Here is a 16,246-nt window from a genome sequence, read left to right on the forward strand (position 1 = left end):
ATAGAGACTGCCTCCCCCCAAAGGGTGTAGGAAGAGTTCTCAATGCTCTAGCATCAAAAGGACATCTCCAACATGGTCCAATTTTGTGGCTCCACAACACCATTCTCTAATGGTGTGTTCGGATGGAAAAAGTCTATCTTGATCCCATGTTGCCTGGAAAACTTATCAAACACTTTGTAACAAAACTCACCTCCTGCAAAGGCAGATGGAACCACAATGAACCTTTTTGTGTGTATGTTTGTGTGTTTTTAAGGTGTGTTGAGAGACAATTTGCGGTCAATTAAGTAACTCTACCTTATGAAAAAATGAGAAGGGATGGTTAGATCCAACCCATCACAAAACAGACAAGCTACCCATCCACTTGAGGGTGTCGATGATAAGGGAACAATGATGAAGTAATGGTGGTGTAGTGTATACAACACATGCTTAGGGCACATCAAGGGCAGGACATACCTAGCAAGGTAATTCTTGCCTATGGTTCGACCTATCACCCTAAGCTCCCTACACTGCACCTCTCTTATGCACAAATTGGGTCCTCAAGTGTGGGACACCATCGAGGGCTTAGACCCATCTCCGAGTTCCATAAGCATGGGCACCACGCACTCCACGGTAAGGCAGAAACACCCCCAGGTAGTGCACCTTCTTTTCTTTCCAGGTACAAACAAAGGCACTGACCACCAGCTCCAGAGACCCCATCATCCATGCAATGCACTCCCCATCTTATGCGACATGTCACCATGCAGGCATAATAAAGCCAGGGGCGGACGCAATTGTCCCAATCAAAAAGTGGAAGATCTGCGCTGTTGCTCCACAATGAAAACTTGCTCTTTTGCAAGAAATCTCCAGACTGTGTTCTCACTTAGGTGATGACACCATGTGAGAGTGCGCAACGGAAGAGAAACACGAACATAGAGAGAAGCAGAGAGAGAGAGAGAGAGAGAGGAAGCAGATGATGAAGGAAGAGTAGTGCACTGACTGAAGAATGCTAATTCAATGATGATGGACTAATTAGTCCATGCACACAGCCCAAAGCATCAATGAGGGCACCAAATCAAGCTGATGACAATGGCAACATCAAGTACGGAGAGTCGAAATATGCACCTGCAAAGGAAATACTGAAGACTGAAGAGTATGTGTGTGTACCAAAGGAGGGGGAGGGGGGGGATGCAGAGATGCGGAGATGCGGCTATAAATAGCCATAAATACCCAAATCTCTCCAACTTGCACCACGAGAGGCCATAAATGCTATCCACCAGCAATAAATGCTGGTCACTAAAGAATAAAATGCCATCAACAAGTGTAGGTAGTAGACTATGGAAAGCAGTAACTAGCCTAGGATTACACACAGGAAGCCGACAAATAAAGAAAATGCACCCAAACTGTCAAAGCTTCTATGTCTCTGTCAAACTCTGACAACAACCAAGAGATGACTAACTGACATAACTAACATTGGTAGGCTAACAAATCTGGCATCATCCGTGCTGCATTTGCTACTGTCTGACATCCTGGAGGCTGCTTTGTTGTGTTTTGAGATCTATTGGGAGTAGGACACACTCTCCAACTCATTACCTGTGCCTCAGTCCTGAAGACACAAGAGTTTAGGATGCAATATTCCTTCATTGCATAGTGTGTTTGCTACATGAGCATTGTATTATTTAGATTCATTTATTTATGATCTTCACAGTGTTCATTGTCTCTGAGTTACCCTAACTATGTTCTGTTGTGTTTATGCTTTCTCGTACGCTTGTATTTGTGTTTCTATGTTAGGGTATTTCTTTACATGGTATTAGAGATACACTCTCTTCAAAGAAACCTGGCCCTTTGATTTGAAATCCCTTCGCAAGAAGCAGAAACAGTAGGAGGGCAAGATGACTTCAAACACGATATTACCGCTTCATTCCCCTGAGCCAAATCCATTGAGAAACAAGATGAAGTGGGCCTCACAGCTTGCTCCTGCAACTACCAACATGGCTGTAGAGACTTCACACTACCATGGAGTCCATAGACCATACAAGATTTCAAGAGCCGAATACGACCTTATCCTCATGCATCACACTCTTCCCCTTTAGATTCAATGCATGGGTCTAATGATTTTGCAGGAAGGGCAAAAGCTCCACCAAGGAAGACTGGCCATCCTAACGTGGAAACTAGCATGGAGTACAAACCCTTCATCTCTTTACCACATTCATCCCCATCTCTACCTCTTTTATCTCTTCCATTCACAACTCCACCTTCATTCACTCCTACATCAGGTAGACAAAATAACATCTGCATCTTATGAGTTTTCTTCCTCGTTTTGATAAACCACTGGGTGCTTCTCTTCCAGCATCATTGAACCTCCCACCGATGCTTGCTGATATGGACCTTGGCTCCCTACACCACAGGAGTATATGCATCTTTCCCTGGCACTCCTTGTGCCACCTCTCCCTTCTGGGCCACAGTGTTTATTCTACACTAACTTTAAAATTTTTATGCTCAAGGCAATAAGATGTATCCGATGCGCACTAAGTCCTATTGAGCAAAAGGAGGATCATCACACGCCACGGCCTTCTTGCGACTACCACAATGCGCAACCAAGGTTGCTTCTACTTCTTCTAGGGTTTTAGGAATGCCATCTCAACAACCCTATTGTTGGATATTGTCCCCTCAACAATCTGCTCCTTCGAGAAACAATGGTTGTTCGACACCTTCCATTAATTCAGCTCCACAAACCACTCCATCGAGAGACACCGACTATGTCCCACCCTTGGCTCAACATGAGCCTCACCTTTCCCCTTCCTCGACTACTCAGGATTGAAAGGACACCTCTGGGAGTTCTTCGACATCTTCGACACACCAGATACCTTCTTTAGCACGATCGGTGGCAATTTCTTTGTCCTTAGATGATTCAAAGTCCGTGATCCATGATTTTTTAGATTCCCTATCTCTCGCAGAGGGGGATTCAGAGGGGGATGTACTCTCTTTGCCCTCAAAGGTGGCTCCTACTACTACTTCGGCTTCAAAAGGTGTTGGGGGTAAAGGCGCCTCTGCCTAGCCACCCGTGTATTACTACACTGACAGTCACTGCCACTGCACACTGCAGGTGGCGGACGCCCGTCACCATCACTTTATTCTTTATTCTTTTAGTGACAGTTTGAATAAAAGGAAGGCCCGGTCACACATTGTGACTGTTGGAGTTTCCATTTCTTGTCTCTCTCTTTCTTGCTCTTGCTCTCCCGCCATAGCTCTCGAGTACAAGCTTCGATCCTTCTCACCTTTCAACTGGTATCAGAGCACGGTTTCCAGACTCTTGAGCTTGGCTCGTGGCATTCTCAGCTTCCCATCGACTCCCCACTTGCATTGGGTCTCCTTCCCGGCAGCCATAGCTCATTTTCTTGAGCTCCTGTCACTCCCCGGCTTCCCGAGCTTCTTCCCAGCCTATTGAGGCACCATCAGGGCATTGACATTGAGATATTGCTTCATTATTTCAGAGATTTATTTCAGTCCACAGGTCTAGGTAAACAGGGCAGCCACCATTGAAGCTTCCAATCTTCATATCTCCTTGCCACTGGTTGTGGGCTACTAGAGGCTTGTTCCAAGGCCTCTTTGGCTCATGTTTGAGCCCTCCAACCTCTCCAGACCTGCCATGTGGACCAGCAGGAGCAGCAGCAACATCACGCAAATCTGCACCTATTTTTTTGGCTGCCACACATTCAGCCACTTCAGCTCTAGCTCCAGCTTAGCGTCAAGCACTTGTTCGGGGTCCATTTCGGGCTTTTTGCACATGTATTGATACTTGGCATTGATCCTTTGAGATTAGGCATTGGTTGGTGGCTGAAAACAGTGTTTCAGGACTGTTATAAACAGTCCACACACATTTGATGCTAGTGCTACATTCACAGTTTATGCCTATGCTTATTTGGGCATGACTACATAACCGGTTTGATGCCTATTGCATCACAATTGATTGGAGGATTGAAGCTACATGTAATGCTATGATTTTAGCCTAATTGTGGGGCTGGAAATACACAGTTTATAACAGTAAATGCATGCTGAATACTCTTGGGCTGAAGCTATCTTTCATGCTTTGACATATGCCTATTGGTTCCGGGTGTATGTCTTGGGTTATGCTATGATGTATTGATCATTGAGGGACGACTTCGAGCTCGTCATTGGATCCAGATGCTTTTGGAAGCTTAAGCTTATTTCAGCCCGCACTTATTGACATCGGTCTATGCTTGACAGTGGTCAATGCTTTGACACTTATATGCTATTTGGGTCATGCTTACCGGACGCCTACGGCTTGATGCATTTGTCTTGGCACAGTGTATCATGTACTTGTTGAGCTTTAGTGCTCTCTGAAGACTTGGCTCGGATTCTCATTTGCTATTCCGGACTTTTGTATTGGATGTCATTTTGGTTGTCAGAGATCTTTATTGGGATGTATGTCTTACTCATGGATACTACCTACAGTTGCTTTGTAGTCGTTATGCTCTTGGGATGCTATTGAGGCATTATCTTGGTTACCTGTCTTTGGTACTTTGACTTGGTTTGATTGAGTTGTTGAGCTCGTTTATCCGCCTTTAGTGCCAGTGGGAGCATCTTGTATGCTTGACCGACATTGAGCAGGAGGTTTATGCTATTTGAGCATTTTGCAGATACTTCAGACTTTGGGATCTCTTACACTTAAATGTTGCATGGTTCATGCACTAATATCTTGGAGTTTCTTTTGACCTGAGCTTGGGCTTTGCACTCTTGTGAGCATACACCTACTGGTGTCTGGTCTTGCCAGTGTTATGTATACTTTGCTCTACTGTCCAGAGGGTATGCCTACTCACTGACGGATGCTTTGGTGACATGTTTGGGTGTTTGCTTAGGGTCTTGATGACTGTTTGGTGCTGATTTATGCCCGATTATGGCTGGTCATGTCTTGACTGTCATTTATTAACTTGATGCAGTGATTTGGTCAGCAATGGACTCTCACAGTACCCTGCTGTCATTTATTACAGCAAGCATATAACTCCAGACTGACATGGATTTTTCATGCTGAAATATTCTGAAATGATGTACTTTCACTAGTACTTGGTGGGCAGCAACTTTGGTTACACTTTTCTCGCCATTTTCTCTCGATTTTGGTGATTTTTTCGTCATTTTCTACAGTAAACAGCAAGCAGTTTTGAACTGTTTGCAATCTTCCACCCTGCATTATGGCGAGTTTGTCCCCACTGATCATGCTATTTTCAACATCACTAAGCTTGATGGTACGAATTACTCTTATTGGAAGAGCCAGATTTTGCAGGTGTTGGTGCAGAAATCATAGATCAAACCCTTGAGGTTGAGCGGACATCCGTCTACAACTATGCTAGATGAGGAATGGCTTGAGCTTGATGAGTTATGCAAGTCCACTATTGTATTATCTCTCACAGAACAGGTTCATTACAATGTATTTGAGAAAGAACAGAGTGCAGGCGAGATGGGTTACCGTCTCTGGGATCCGCAAGCGCGGAAAGTCATCCGCAGTCATAATGTAGTCTTCCATGAAGACAAGATGCATAGGCAGCCTGAGAGAGTTATTAAGATCCGCAGGGTCATATTTCAGAAGGAGCCAAGGGCTCCTGCACAACCAATTGGACAGCCAATAGCTGCAGCAGATGCTTATGGTCAAGGTGTTGGACAAGCAGCTGGGCAAGCAGCATAGCCTACTGTGAGACGGTCTACTAGAGACAAACGTCCACTTGATAGATTTCAGCCCTCGATGCATTATGTCAAATCTTGGATCTCTGGGATCCTCTACATCTTCTTCATATCTCTCTTCGCTTCTCTTTCTTCATCTGTTTTTGGGCTTGAGAGGGGGTGTTGAGAAACCACTTCTTCAGTTTCCCCACTTCATTTAGGATTTTGCACTAACAACCCCAAAAAGAGCTGGTGTCCACATTCTAGTCACCTTTTCAATGGACGCCTACACAATGGTGCACCACCCTAGATAGTGTATGCCTATAGATAGGCTGTCACTTCATTCATTCTTCACCCACTTCAATCATTATTCACCCCTCTTCTTCCGTCACTCCAATATTCTTCCCTTCTCTCTCCAACCCTTCCAATTCCCTCACACTCCTTCGAGAGGACATTGTAGTTCGTGATTCGTGGCTACCTACTCCATCTTCTCTCTCTATTTCACGCGCCCTGTTCGATCATTAGGTTTTGCGTTTTGGAACCTTCCCACATCTTGGCGTCAATCCTACACAGCTAGCAACATCATCTCACAATTGGCAGCATCACACAACCTCCATTTGGGACTTCTCCACCTAGTTTCAGCATTCTCCACCTAACGACAATATCTTCTCACCCCTACCGTTAGCTCATCATCACCCACGTATTTGCGTTTTGCAGCCTGGAAGATCCTCTATATCTACTGTCATCATACTCCACCTCGCGCCAGCATTTGAGCTGCTTTTCTTACGTTTGACAACTCCGACACACTCTAGGATTTGCGTTTTGCTACCCAGGCCATATCGGCATCTGGGGATTGTGATTCACTCCCTCAACGGTTGGTGTCATCTTCCTCATCTCGAACAGCATCAAAGGACTGCGATTCGCTCCCTTGACATCTATCCCTCTCCTTCCAGTGATTACTTCGATAGCCCACTGCCTGAAGGACTGTGTTTCGCTCCCTTCGCTATGCAAATTCCCCACAAGTACCGCCGCCTGATTCAAATAGGATAGTGCAATCATCTTTTGAGCTTCGACTCCACCGTATCAACTTTTCTTCTCATAGCATGATTCAATGCATCATCATCGTGTTCTTCTTTCGTTTCTGAGTTTCTCTTCTCTCTCAATGTTTGTTGTACACACACTACATTTCTCCCTGTAAACCCTACTCTCTCTCTAGTCTCTTAGTCATTTTTTGACAAAATCTAACTGAGCTAAGTTTGCACACCACCTAGCATCAATGGCCACAACTAAAAATGGGCCCTAAACAACAAAAATCACAACCACATGCCTGGATATGGAGTTGGACATACAATCTTGAGGCCCACTCTAAATAACTAATCGGGAATAAAAACTCTAATGAGCTGAGGGCCTGCAAATGGCACACATACAATGAACTGCAGGGTAAAACTGTCAGAGATCATAGCCTGGTTTCAGGCAGGCAGCAGCTGCACAGTCCAGCTGCACAGTCGGACTGTGCAGTCGGACTGCCACGTGGCAGTCCGACTGCCTGCAGCTGATTTTTATCAGGCTGCGCCCTATTTTGGCGCCCCATTCTAGGCAGATTTTCGCCTATTTATTGCTGACGTTTTCAGCAGTCTGGCTACTATTCTCTGTCGCAGATTACAGACCGGTGCCGTGCAGATCTCTGTCTCTGTTCGCAGATTTCAGACAGCAGACAGTGCAGACTGCAGCAGACTTCGAGGTGGACAGCAGGTCGCATCGTCGAGGTGGTGACACGCAGTCCAGCGCACTGCGCCCGTGTATATCTTTGTATTCAGCATTCTTTATACAGCAGATCTTCAGTGTACACTGTCTCTTTCTCTCCCTTCTCTCTCTGCGTTCTCTCACTCTCAGTCCTACGCTTCCGCACCGCTGCACTCTGACATGGTATCAGAGTAGTGTTTGAGGGCTGACTGAGCGCAGAATCAACCTGAAGAGGAGTTTCCATCGCGACACAAATTTGCGTTTTTTGCGTTTAAGGGCAGACAGAAGGGCTGCGCCTTGGAACAAGGCTGAAACGAGTGTGGGCGCACAGGAAAGGAGTACAGGTGGTGGATTTGCTGCTGTTTACTGCTGTTTGACGCGGAGAAAGTTTGAGTTTTCAACCTAAAAGTGCAGGTTTTGCTTTTTCATCGCCTTCGGCGGGTGAAGAAGCTTCGGAACGCAGAAGAGCCTTAGCAGGCTGAGTTTACCCAGTCAGAGGGGGCTGCTTTTGCGTTTGAGAAGGCATTGCAGGTGAAGATGTCTACAGAGATGGACTTGGAGTTCCAGGCGATTATGGACCGGAAGGTGCCTGTCCTACCGGCTCTTCCTACAGATCAGAAGCTCGACGGCGACAACTACCGCATTTGGCGCGTTATGATGTTGGCCATTCTGGAGTCCTATGATTTGGCGGAGTTGGTACAGGAAGATATTGACCGGCCTTCGGTAAGAGATGAGTCCAAACTCTCTTCCGATGCTCGTGCGGAGTTGGCCAGGGCCCAGTCTCATTGGGACAAACTGAATGCCAGGATTCGATCCTTTCTTTTTCTCTCATGCACTACAGCCGTGATCGCTCACATCGAGCACTTGACGGTGGCTCGTGAGATATGGCTGGAGCTTGATCAAATGTACAATCGGATGACCCTGATGAAGAGGGTTTCTTTGGAGGTACAGATGCGGACCTTGTCCGTCAATAAGTCTTCTTCGCTAAGGGAACACATTAACAAGCTAAGGCAGCTACAGATGCAGGTTCAGAATGCGGGGAAGCCGATCTCCTCCGAAGACATGGCGATTACACTCTTGTCCCAGTTGCCGCCACGATTCGGTACATTTTACTCTGCCCTTATTGCTTCGGGGCGAGAGTCTACTCTTCGGTGGGAGGAGTTGGTTCCTATGGTCTTGGACCAAGAGGAACAGTTAAAGGGACAGAATGCTTCCAAGACGGAGGCGTTGACAGGTCAAGCCTCTCAGAAGAAGGGGAAGGACCAAAAGAAGAAGAAGGGGGATAACAAGTCCAAGAAGGACAAGGAGAAGGACAAGGACAAAGACTCCACATGCCATATTTGTGGAAAGACTGGCCATTGGAAGAAGGATTGCCCTGACAAAGACTCGAAGGACACCAAGAAGAAGGAAACCAAGGATTCTGGAGCGGTGGCTGCACCCTCATCAGCTGCATTTCTACATCTAGTTGTCATTGCGGAGGCTTCACCGAATGCTTCTGATGCTGCGATGGCGGCTTCCCAATCTCGAGAGTGGATTATTGATAGTGGTGCCTCACGGCACATGACTCCTTCATCAGATGGTGTTGCCCAGCTGCGACCTTCGCGTGGGCAGGTTCTCATTGGAGACAGCTCTTCAGTCTCTATTGCAGGTCGCGGTAAGATGCAGCTTATTCCGGATGGACGAGGTGGCACCCATACTTCAGAGGTTTTGCATGTACCAGGATTGGGGTACCATCTCCTTTCAGTCCATAAGATTTGTTCCCTTGGTCTTCTGGTGGAGTTTGACAGTTCTACAGTGCGAGTCCTTGATCGTGAATCGAGGAAGGTTCTATCATCTGGATATGAGGAGAACGGCATTTACAAACTGAAGTCTTCCACTGCCCTCTCTACTATTCTTCTTACCTCACAGTCACAGTCTGAATTATGGCATGCTAGGTTTGGTCACTTGAACTATGACTATCTTCGGAAGGCGTCACGGGGACAGCTTGTTCGAGGGTTGCCGGATATAGTGGTGAGCCAGCAGCCATGTGTCTCCTGCATAAGGGGGAAGCAGCATAGGGATGCCATTCCCCACACCGCTTCGCGGCGGTCTACTTCACCGATGGAGTTAGTATCTACGGATCTATGTGGCCCTATGAGGAATGAGTCCCTGCGTGGGAGCTCGTACTTCATGCTGATCGTGGATGACTATAGCAGGATGACATGGGCCTACTTTTTGGCACTAAAATCAGAAGCTTTCTCGCACTTCAAGGATTGGCTTCTCTTTGAGGAGAACCGATCAGGCCGGAAGTTGAAGACCTTGCGATCCGACAAGGGAGGTGAATTTGTCTCTAATGAATTTGCTCGGTTTTGTGCAGATAGAGGAATTCACCAGGAGTTTGCCAATACGAATACTCCACAAGAAAATGGTATTCTCGAACGGAAGAACCGCAGTGTGATCGAGATGGCGCGCACCATGATGGAGCACCGACAGACCCCTCAGGTTCTGTGGGCCGAGGCTGTGGCTACTGCAGTCCACATCCTTAATCGATCCCCTACTTCGGCCGTGGAAGGGATGACTCCATTTGAGGCTTATTTTGGGACGAAGCCAGATGTTTCTTACTTTCGGGTCTTTGGGTGTGATGCCTATGTTCACATTCCCAAAGCTCACCGTGACAAATTCGAAGCGGCTTCCCGAAAACAGGTATTTGTTGGCTACAGCTCCCAGTCCCAAGGCTACCGACTGTATGATCCCGTCAAGCGGGATGTATATACTAGCCGTGATGTGCGGTTTGTGGAGGTTCCGGCTTCTTCAACGGGTGAGGAGCATCCCGTTCTTGGAGATCCAGGGGAGAGTTTGGCTCCTTCTACAGTTCCACTGGAGCCTGTGCCGTTTGATTATGATTCTGTTTCTGACACAGAGTCTACTGTTCCACCGGATCCTTCTGAGGAGTTACCACCGGTGGACATTCCAGAGTCTTCTACTGATGGAGAACGACGAGGGGAGGTTCGGCCTCCTCCTCGCTGGGCCCGTGACACACTCCGTGATTCAGGGATCGAGGGGGTTCCTGAGGAGTGGGGACCGCAGGATGGTCCGCGGCGGTCACGGAGGCACTAGGCGCATTCTTCGGAGCTTGTTTGCTCCAATTATTGTTTGATGTCCCGAGTTATGCAGGATCGAGAGCCCACCTCCGTGAAGGAGGCTTTACAGTCCGCCCCATGGAAGAAAGCTATGGAAGCTGAGTTGGAGGCTATTGAGAGGAATGGCACTTGGTCACTTGTGCCACGCCCCCCGAAGAAGAAGGTGATTGGAGTCAAGTGGGTCTTCAAGACCAAATATCTCAGTGATGGTACTTTGGATAAGCACAAGGCTCGCCTTGTTGCTAAGGGTTTTGCCCAGCGCCCAGGGATTGACTGTCATGACACCTTTGCTCCTACCGCTCGTATGGCAACCATTAGAGCTGTTCTTGCTTTGGCTGGCCATAGGAGATGGCCTGTTTATCAGCTGGATGTGAAGTCGGCCTTCCTGAATGGTGATTTGAAGGAGGAGATCTACGTTGAGCAGCCTCCTGGCTTTGGTTCTTCCGATGGGAAAGTCTACAGGTTGAAGAAGGCCCTGTATGGTCTCAAGCAGGCCCCGCGAGCTTGGAACGAGAAGATTGATTCGTTCCTCCAGACTCAGTTGGGATATCGGCGGTCCAAGGCCGATCCGCAGCTGTATGTTCACACTTCCGGGGAAGGTTGTGTGCTGTTTGTATTATATGTTGATGATTTGATTGTCACAGGTGATGATGCACAGCAGGTCCAGGAGACAAAGTCAGCTTTACATCGGACGTTCGAGATGACGGATTTGGGGCTACTCCATTTCTATTTAGGACATGAGATTTTTCAGTCTCAGAGGGGGATCTTTCTCTCCCAACAGAGATATGTACAGGAGCTCTTGGTGTCTTTTGAGATGGAAGATTGTCGCGCCCTCTCTACTCCTATGGATCCGAACTGGAAGGCCACTTCCCACTCAGCTTCTCCTTTGGCGGATGCTTCCCGCTATCGACAGTTGATAGGGTCCTTGATTTGGCTTCTCAACACGAGGGTTGATCTATGTTTTGCTGTTGGGCTCTTGGCAGGGTTCATGAGTGAACCTAAGACGGTGCATTGGCAGGCTGCTCAGAGGATACTTCGGTATCTGAGGGGGACGTCTGATTTGGGGATTCATTACCCCGCAGGGACAGATGGGTCAGATCTTGTACTTGCAGGTTGGAGCGACTCGGATTGGGCCGGTGACGTGGACCACAGGCGGTCTACAACAGGTTACTGCTTTACTTTGGGTGCAGGTGTTATTTCTTGGAGTAGCAAGAAGCAGCCCACGGTAGCCCTTTCGTCTACTGAGGCGGAGTATCGGGCCGCGTCTTCCACCACATGCGAGGTTGTGTGGCTTCGGAGACTGTTGGAGGAGCTTGGGTGCCCCCAGACTCGTCCTACATTGCTGCGATGTGACAATGAGAGTTGCATTGCCTTGGCGAGGAATCCTGTTTTTCATGCCCGGACGAAGCACATTGAGATCCAGTACCACTTCATCCGAGAAAAGCTTTTGGATGAAACCATCACTGTGGAGTATTGCAAGACGGAGGATAATCTTGCGGATTTGTTTACGAAGGCGCTTCCTCAGGCTCTACTTCGGCAACATTCCAGATCCCTCAGGCTTCTGCCCTGTCCAGGCTCTGAGAGGGGGTGTCAGAGATCATAGCCTGGTTTCAGGCAGGCAGCAGCTGCACAGTCCAGCTGCACAGTCGGACTGTGCAGTCGGACTGCCACGTGGCAGTCCGACTGCCTGCAGCTGATTTTTATCAGGCTGCGCCCTATTTTGGCGCCCCATTCTAGGCAGATTTTCGCCTATTTATTGCTGACGTTTTCAGCAGTCTGGCTACTATTCTCTGTCGCAGATTACAGACCGGTGCCGTGCAGATCTCTGTCTCTGTTCGCAGATTTCAGACAGCAGACAGTGCAGACTGCAGCAGACTTCGAGGTGGACAGCAGGTCGCATCGTCGAGGTGGTGACACGCAGTCCAGCGCACTGCGCCCGTGTATATCTTTGTATTCAGCATTCTTTATACAGCAGATCTTCAGTGTACACTGTCTCTTTCTCTCCCTTCTCTCTCTGCGTTCTCTCACTCTCAGTCCTACGCTTCCGCACCGCTGCACTCTGACAAAAACATGACCCCCCCTCAACCAAGGAAAATTACAAACAAGGTGACCCAACTTCCACAAGATACAAAAGATCTCCAAGGGTGCTAAGAGGTAATACATTGGTAAAACCATCTACTACATTGGCCCACATAAGAACATACTCTTGTCGAAAGAGTCGCAAGATCAATCTAAACATGAACAACATGATAATGAACCACAATGTCCTTGGTTCTCGAATGGAAGATCAGGTCCCAAGCTACGGCAATGGCCATGACCATGATATCTCCCACTAACTCCATGATAGGACCGACAACTAGAGATGGCATACATGTACTGCCACCCCCTCTCAGATCCTTCATGGAGCACTTAACACACCAAATGTAGAGTAGAAGCTAGGGTCACCGTTTTCAAAAGAGATCACCAAGGGTCAATGCTTCTGTTTGTTAGGATTTTTGTGCATTTCCTAGGTTTTATAGGCTTGCATTGGGCATTTGGGAGGGCACCTGAATGGGCAATTAAGCGGTCTATTTTTGGCCAGCTGAATTGTCTCAAGCCTTGCCTTGTTGGCCTATATATGCGTGTCCCCTCTCCACTCTCCAGTGACACATCTTGCACACTTGCATCTTATGGAGAGGGAGACCAGAGGCACTCAATGGTCAGACATACCCCATGTGGTTTGCACACATCTTTTCATGCTTTGGTACATAGAACAGCCTATTTTTGGCCCGCTCATTTATCTCAGGCCTCGTACATTGGCCTATATAGATGCATGCATCCTCTCCACTCTTCAGCAATACATCTTGCACACCTACATCCTGTGGAGAGGAGGAGACTAAAGGCACTCTGCTGGTGACATATCTTTACCATTATGATAGATCTTAAAGATGCGTTCTTGCATTTATTGTTCACCTCTTCCCATGTTCAGCAGTTTTTTCTATTGCTTCTGCTTGCATATCTCATTCTCACATGGTATGACCAAGTTCTTGCTATGGTACTCCTTCCATGCTGTGACAGATATGGTACAGGCTGTGTTTTCAGGTCTAGGGGCTGCTGAATGCTGCATTTCATTGCTGGCTGCTGACATTTGAGCTGGGTGACAACCATCCTAGGTGGGCATCATTTAATTATTAGAACTCAATCACTAATATTAACCCAATTTCAGAGACTAGTTTTGAATCTAGAAAATCTATCAAGATCATGAGTAAGTATCCCATAGCCATATATCTAGAATATTTATATGGATGCCTTTTTCTTGTTTTTGCTTGATTAAACATATTTTTCATCTTGCACCTGCTGTAGACCCTGCTTTTTACCCAAGCAGCCCTGTGTTTCAGCATATAAAGCTTCATTTCCACCTGCAGATGCCTTTACCTTGACTATTATAGCTGTTGCCAGCCTGCTTTTCACCTGCCATTGACCTCATCATGATTGAATTTCAAGGAGAGAGAGCTCTATTAACAAAGACCTCAGCGGTATAAACAATGTCAGAGTACAATAAAAGCCATGTAGATGATGGCAACAATAATATAAAAGAGAGAAACACCTCCAAGTTATCTGCTTCCAGGAGAGTGTCTAATACAAGCGCTCCATGAAAAGCCTATCCGGTGGTTTGTAATTTCAGACTATGTGTGACTCCAGGTGGAAGAATGTGCATAGAGCTCAGAGGTTCGTTGCAGTCTCCTATCCAGCTTGGTGGAGCATAAACACTTGTACGGGTCCTAAATGTGATCGGCTAACTATGACACCTGAGGTAGGTGTACTAGATGGCAAGAAAAGATTGGTGCTTGGGCGCCATGATGAGGGAAAAGCTGTGCTTTTGCTCTGGCCAGCAGCAAAGATTGGCAGGCACTGCATTTTGGGTGCAGCTAGCTGCATTTTGTCTGGAGCAGTAGTTCCAGGCAGTAGAACTTAGGTTTAGACAGCAGGAATAACACCATGGCTGATTGGACGATGTTGTGGCTGTCCTAAAGGAGTCGTGGCAGCAGGTGGCATCTTGGAGAGGCCAGTTGCTGATATGGGCAGGTGATCATTGAATGAGGGGATCATGCCGGATGAAGTACCTGAGGCACTTATGGTCAATAAGCCCAAAAAAATCAAAGGTTCAACAGTTCAAGCATGAACCTCAAAACGCATACAAGATATAGGATTAAAGTGAAGAGGGAGTAGTGAAAACAAGAAAACCAAAACATGGACCCTCTCTTAAGCGAGGACATAATCAGAATTATACAATATTTGAGACAGGTTTGAAAGCTCTCTTGGTCAAAATCAACAAATATCACAAGTTGACTCCATCATGCCAATGGGAAGAGTCAACCAAAAATAATACTAATATTAATAAATCCAAAATCGTGTTAACTTCCGCATGGATCTCACAGGCTTTCAGTTATCATAATTCCAATTCTCAGTTCAAAAACCATATCCTCAATCAAAAGGAATTTCTGTACCGACATGTGCAGCCAACCAGCACCGCAATAAAGAGTGGCGACTTGCCTGAATTTCAAGATCATGAGCTAAAACCTTTCGCTTTGCTGGAGGCATGGAATCAGTGGCAGAACCATGTTTTCCTGTAAATCCAAACCGACAAATGGGAGAACAACTCTGACATGGTAGGGTCTTTCAATCACGGACACCACTATGGCACTACATAATGGACCGCATTTTCAATTGATAGAATCCATGATCAGGGCAATCTCATGCGCTTATATTATAATTTTTTTGTTACCTTGACGAGCGTTGGACAAGTGGTAGAGTCCACCCAGGAGGACGGGCGTCCAGACTACTCGAGCTCCGCAGCGGTACGCGACCTGATCGACCTGCAAGGAGGCAAGGTAGGCGTAGGGGCAAGCTATGTCGAACGCGAACTCGAAGGACGGAGCGGGGGGTACCGCCATGGCTGCTGCTACTATTGTACGTGCATGCGATGTGCACAGCTACAGCGTCACGCTCCCTCTGCTGACAGTCTTCTTCAGTCTCGCTCCTTGGTGGTCGTAGACAACTCACTTGCAGGCATAAAATTCTCATATTTCTTACATCAGAGTTGACGTTCTCAATTTTGGTTGACGAAAACGCTGCTGGCACACGACCTCCTTCCATGGCTCCAGCACCGAGAGGCGACACGTGAAGTGTGGGCGGCGCAATGACAACACTGGACGCTATCAAGAGGCAGACGACTAACTTGATGAGCTCAATCGATACTATCATACTAGTTCACGTATGGGCGCTATTAAGAGGCATGCCACTCACTTTGTGAACTTAATTGAAACTAGTGTTCCACGTTAGGACCCATGCAAGTGCGAGTCATTAGGGCACCTATATAATGATGGCATTACTTCCCTTCCCCCTACCCCCCCCCACCCCCCCGCCCCTCTCTCTCTCTCTCTTTCGTGAAGATAATTGAATTAAGTAGTAAATATTTACATCAGACCATCAGGTCAGCATTGAAAATAACAAACATAAAGGGAAGTCTACACATACTCTAACACAAAAATGTCACACAAAAAGAACAATTGTGGAGTGTCTATACAATCGGTCGATCAATGCCCTGAGACCGTGCCTCTCTGCATATCGAGTCTCAAGGCCTTGCGGATCGCGATTTGTAATGGAGTGCTGCAAAGAAAACAAAATGCTAACTGTTAGAAACATGATTGTCAGTACAAAGAATATCTCAAAAAAACAAATAAGCAAAACAA

The 16,246-nt window shown here is 47.1% G+C and overlaps 1 protein-coding gene across 3 annotated transcripts in view; it reads right to left on the bottom strand.

Moving 5' to 3' along the window:
- Positions 1–15,724, bottom strand: part of LOC148035458 (uncharacterized) — a 176,778-nt gene extending 161,054 nt beyond the window's left edge. For 2 of the 3 annotated variants that reach the window (XM_087678963.1, XM_087678961.1), the window contains exons 1-2: positions 15,280–15,579; positions 15,048–15,121 (exon numbers count right to left, since the gene is read on the bottom strand). In XM_087678963.1, the coding sequence (XP_087535089.1) occupies positions 15,048–15,121; positions 15,280–15,448 (243 nt within the window). In that variant the 5' untranslated portion in view covers positions 15,449–15,579. The other variant, XM_087678962.1, reaches the window with a different exon arrangement.
- Positions 15,725–16,246: the final 522 nt, after the last annotated feature.

Source organism: Lygodium microphyllum, chromosome 5 (genome assembly GCF_053477565.2).
Source record: "Lygodium microphyllum isolate KBCC chromosome 5, Lygodium_microphyllum_v1.1.10, whole genome shotgun sequence".
NCBI lineage: Eukaryota > Viridiplantae > Streptophyta > Polypodiopsida > Schizaeales > Lygodiaceae > Lygodium > Lygodium microphyllum.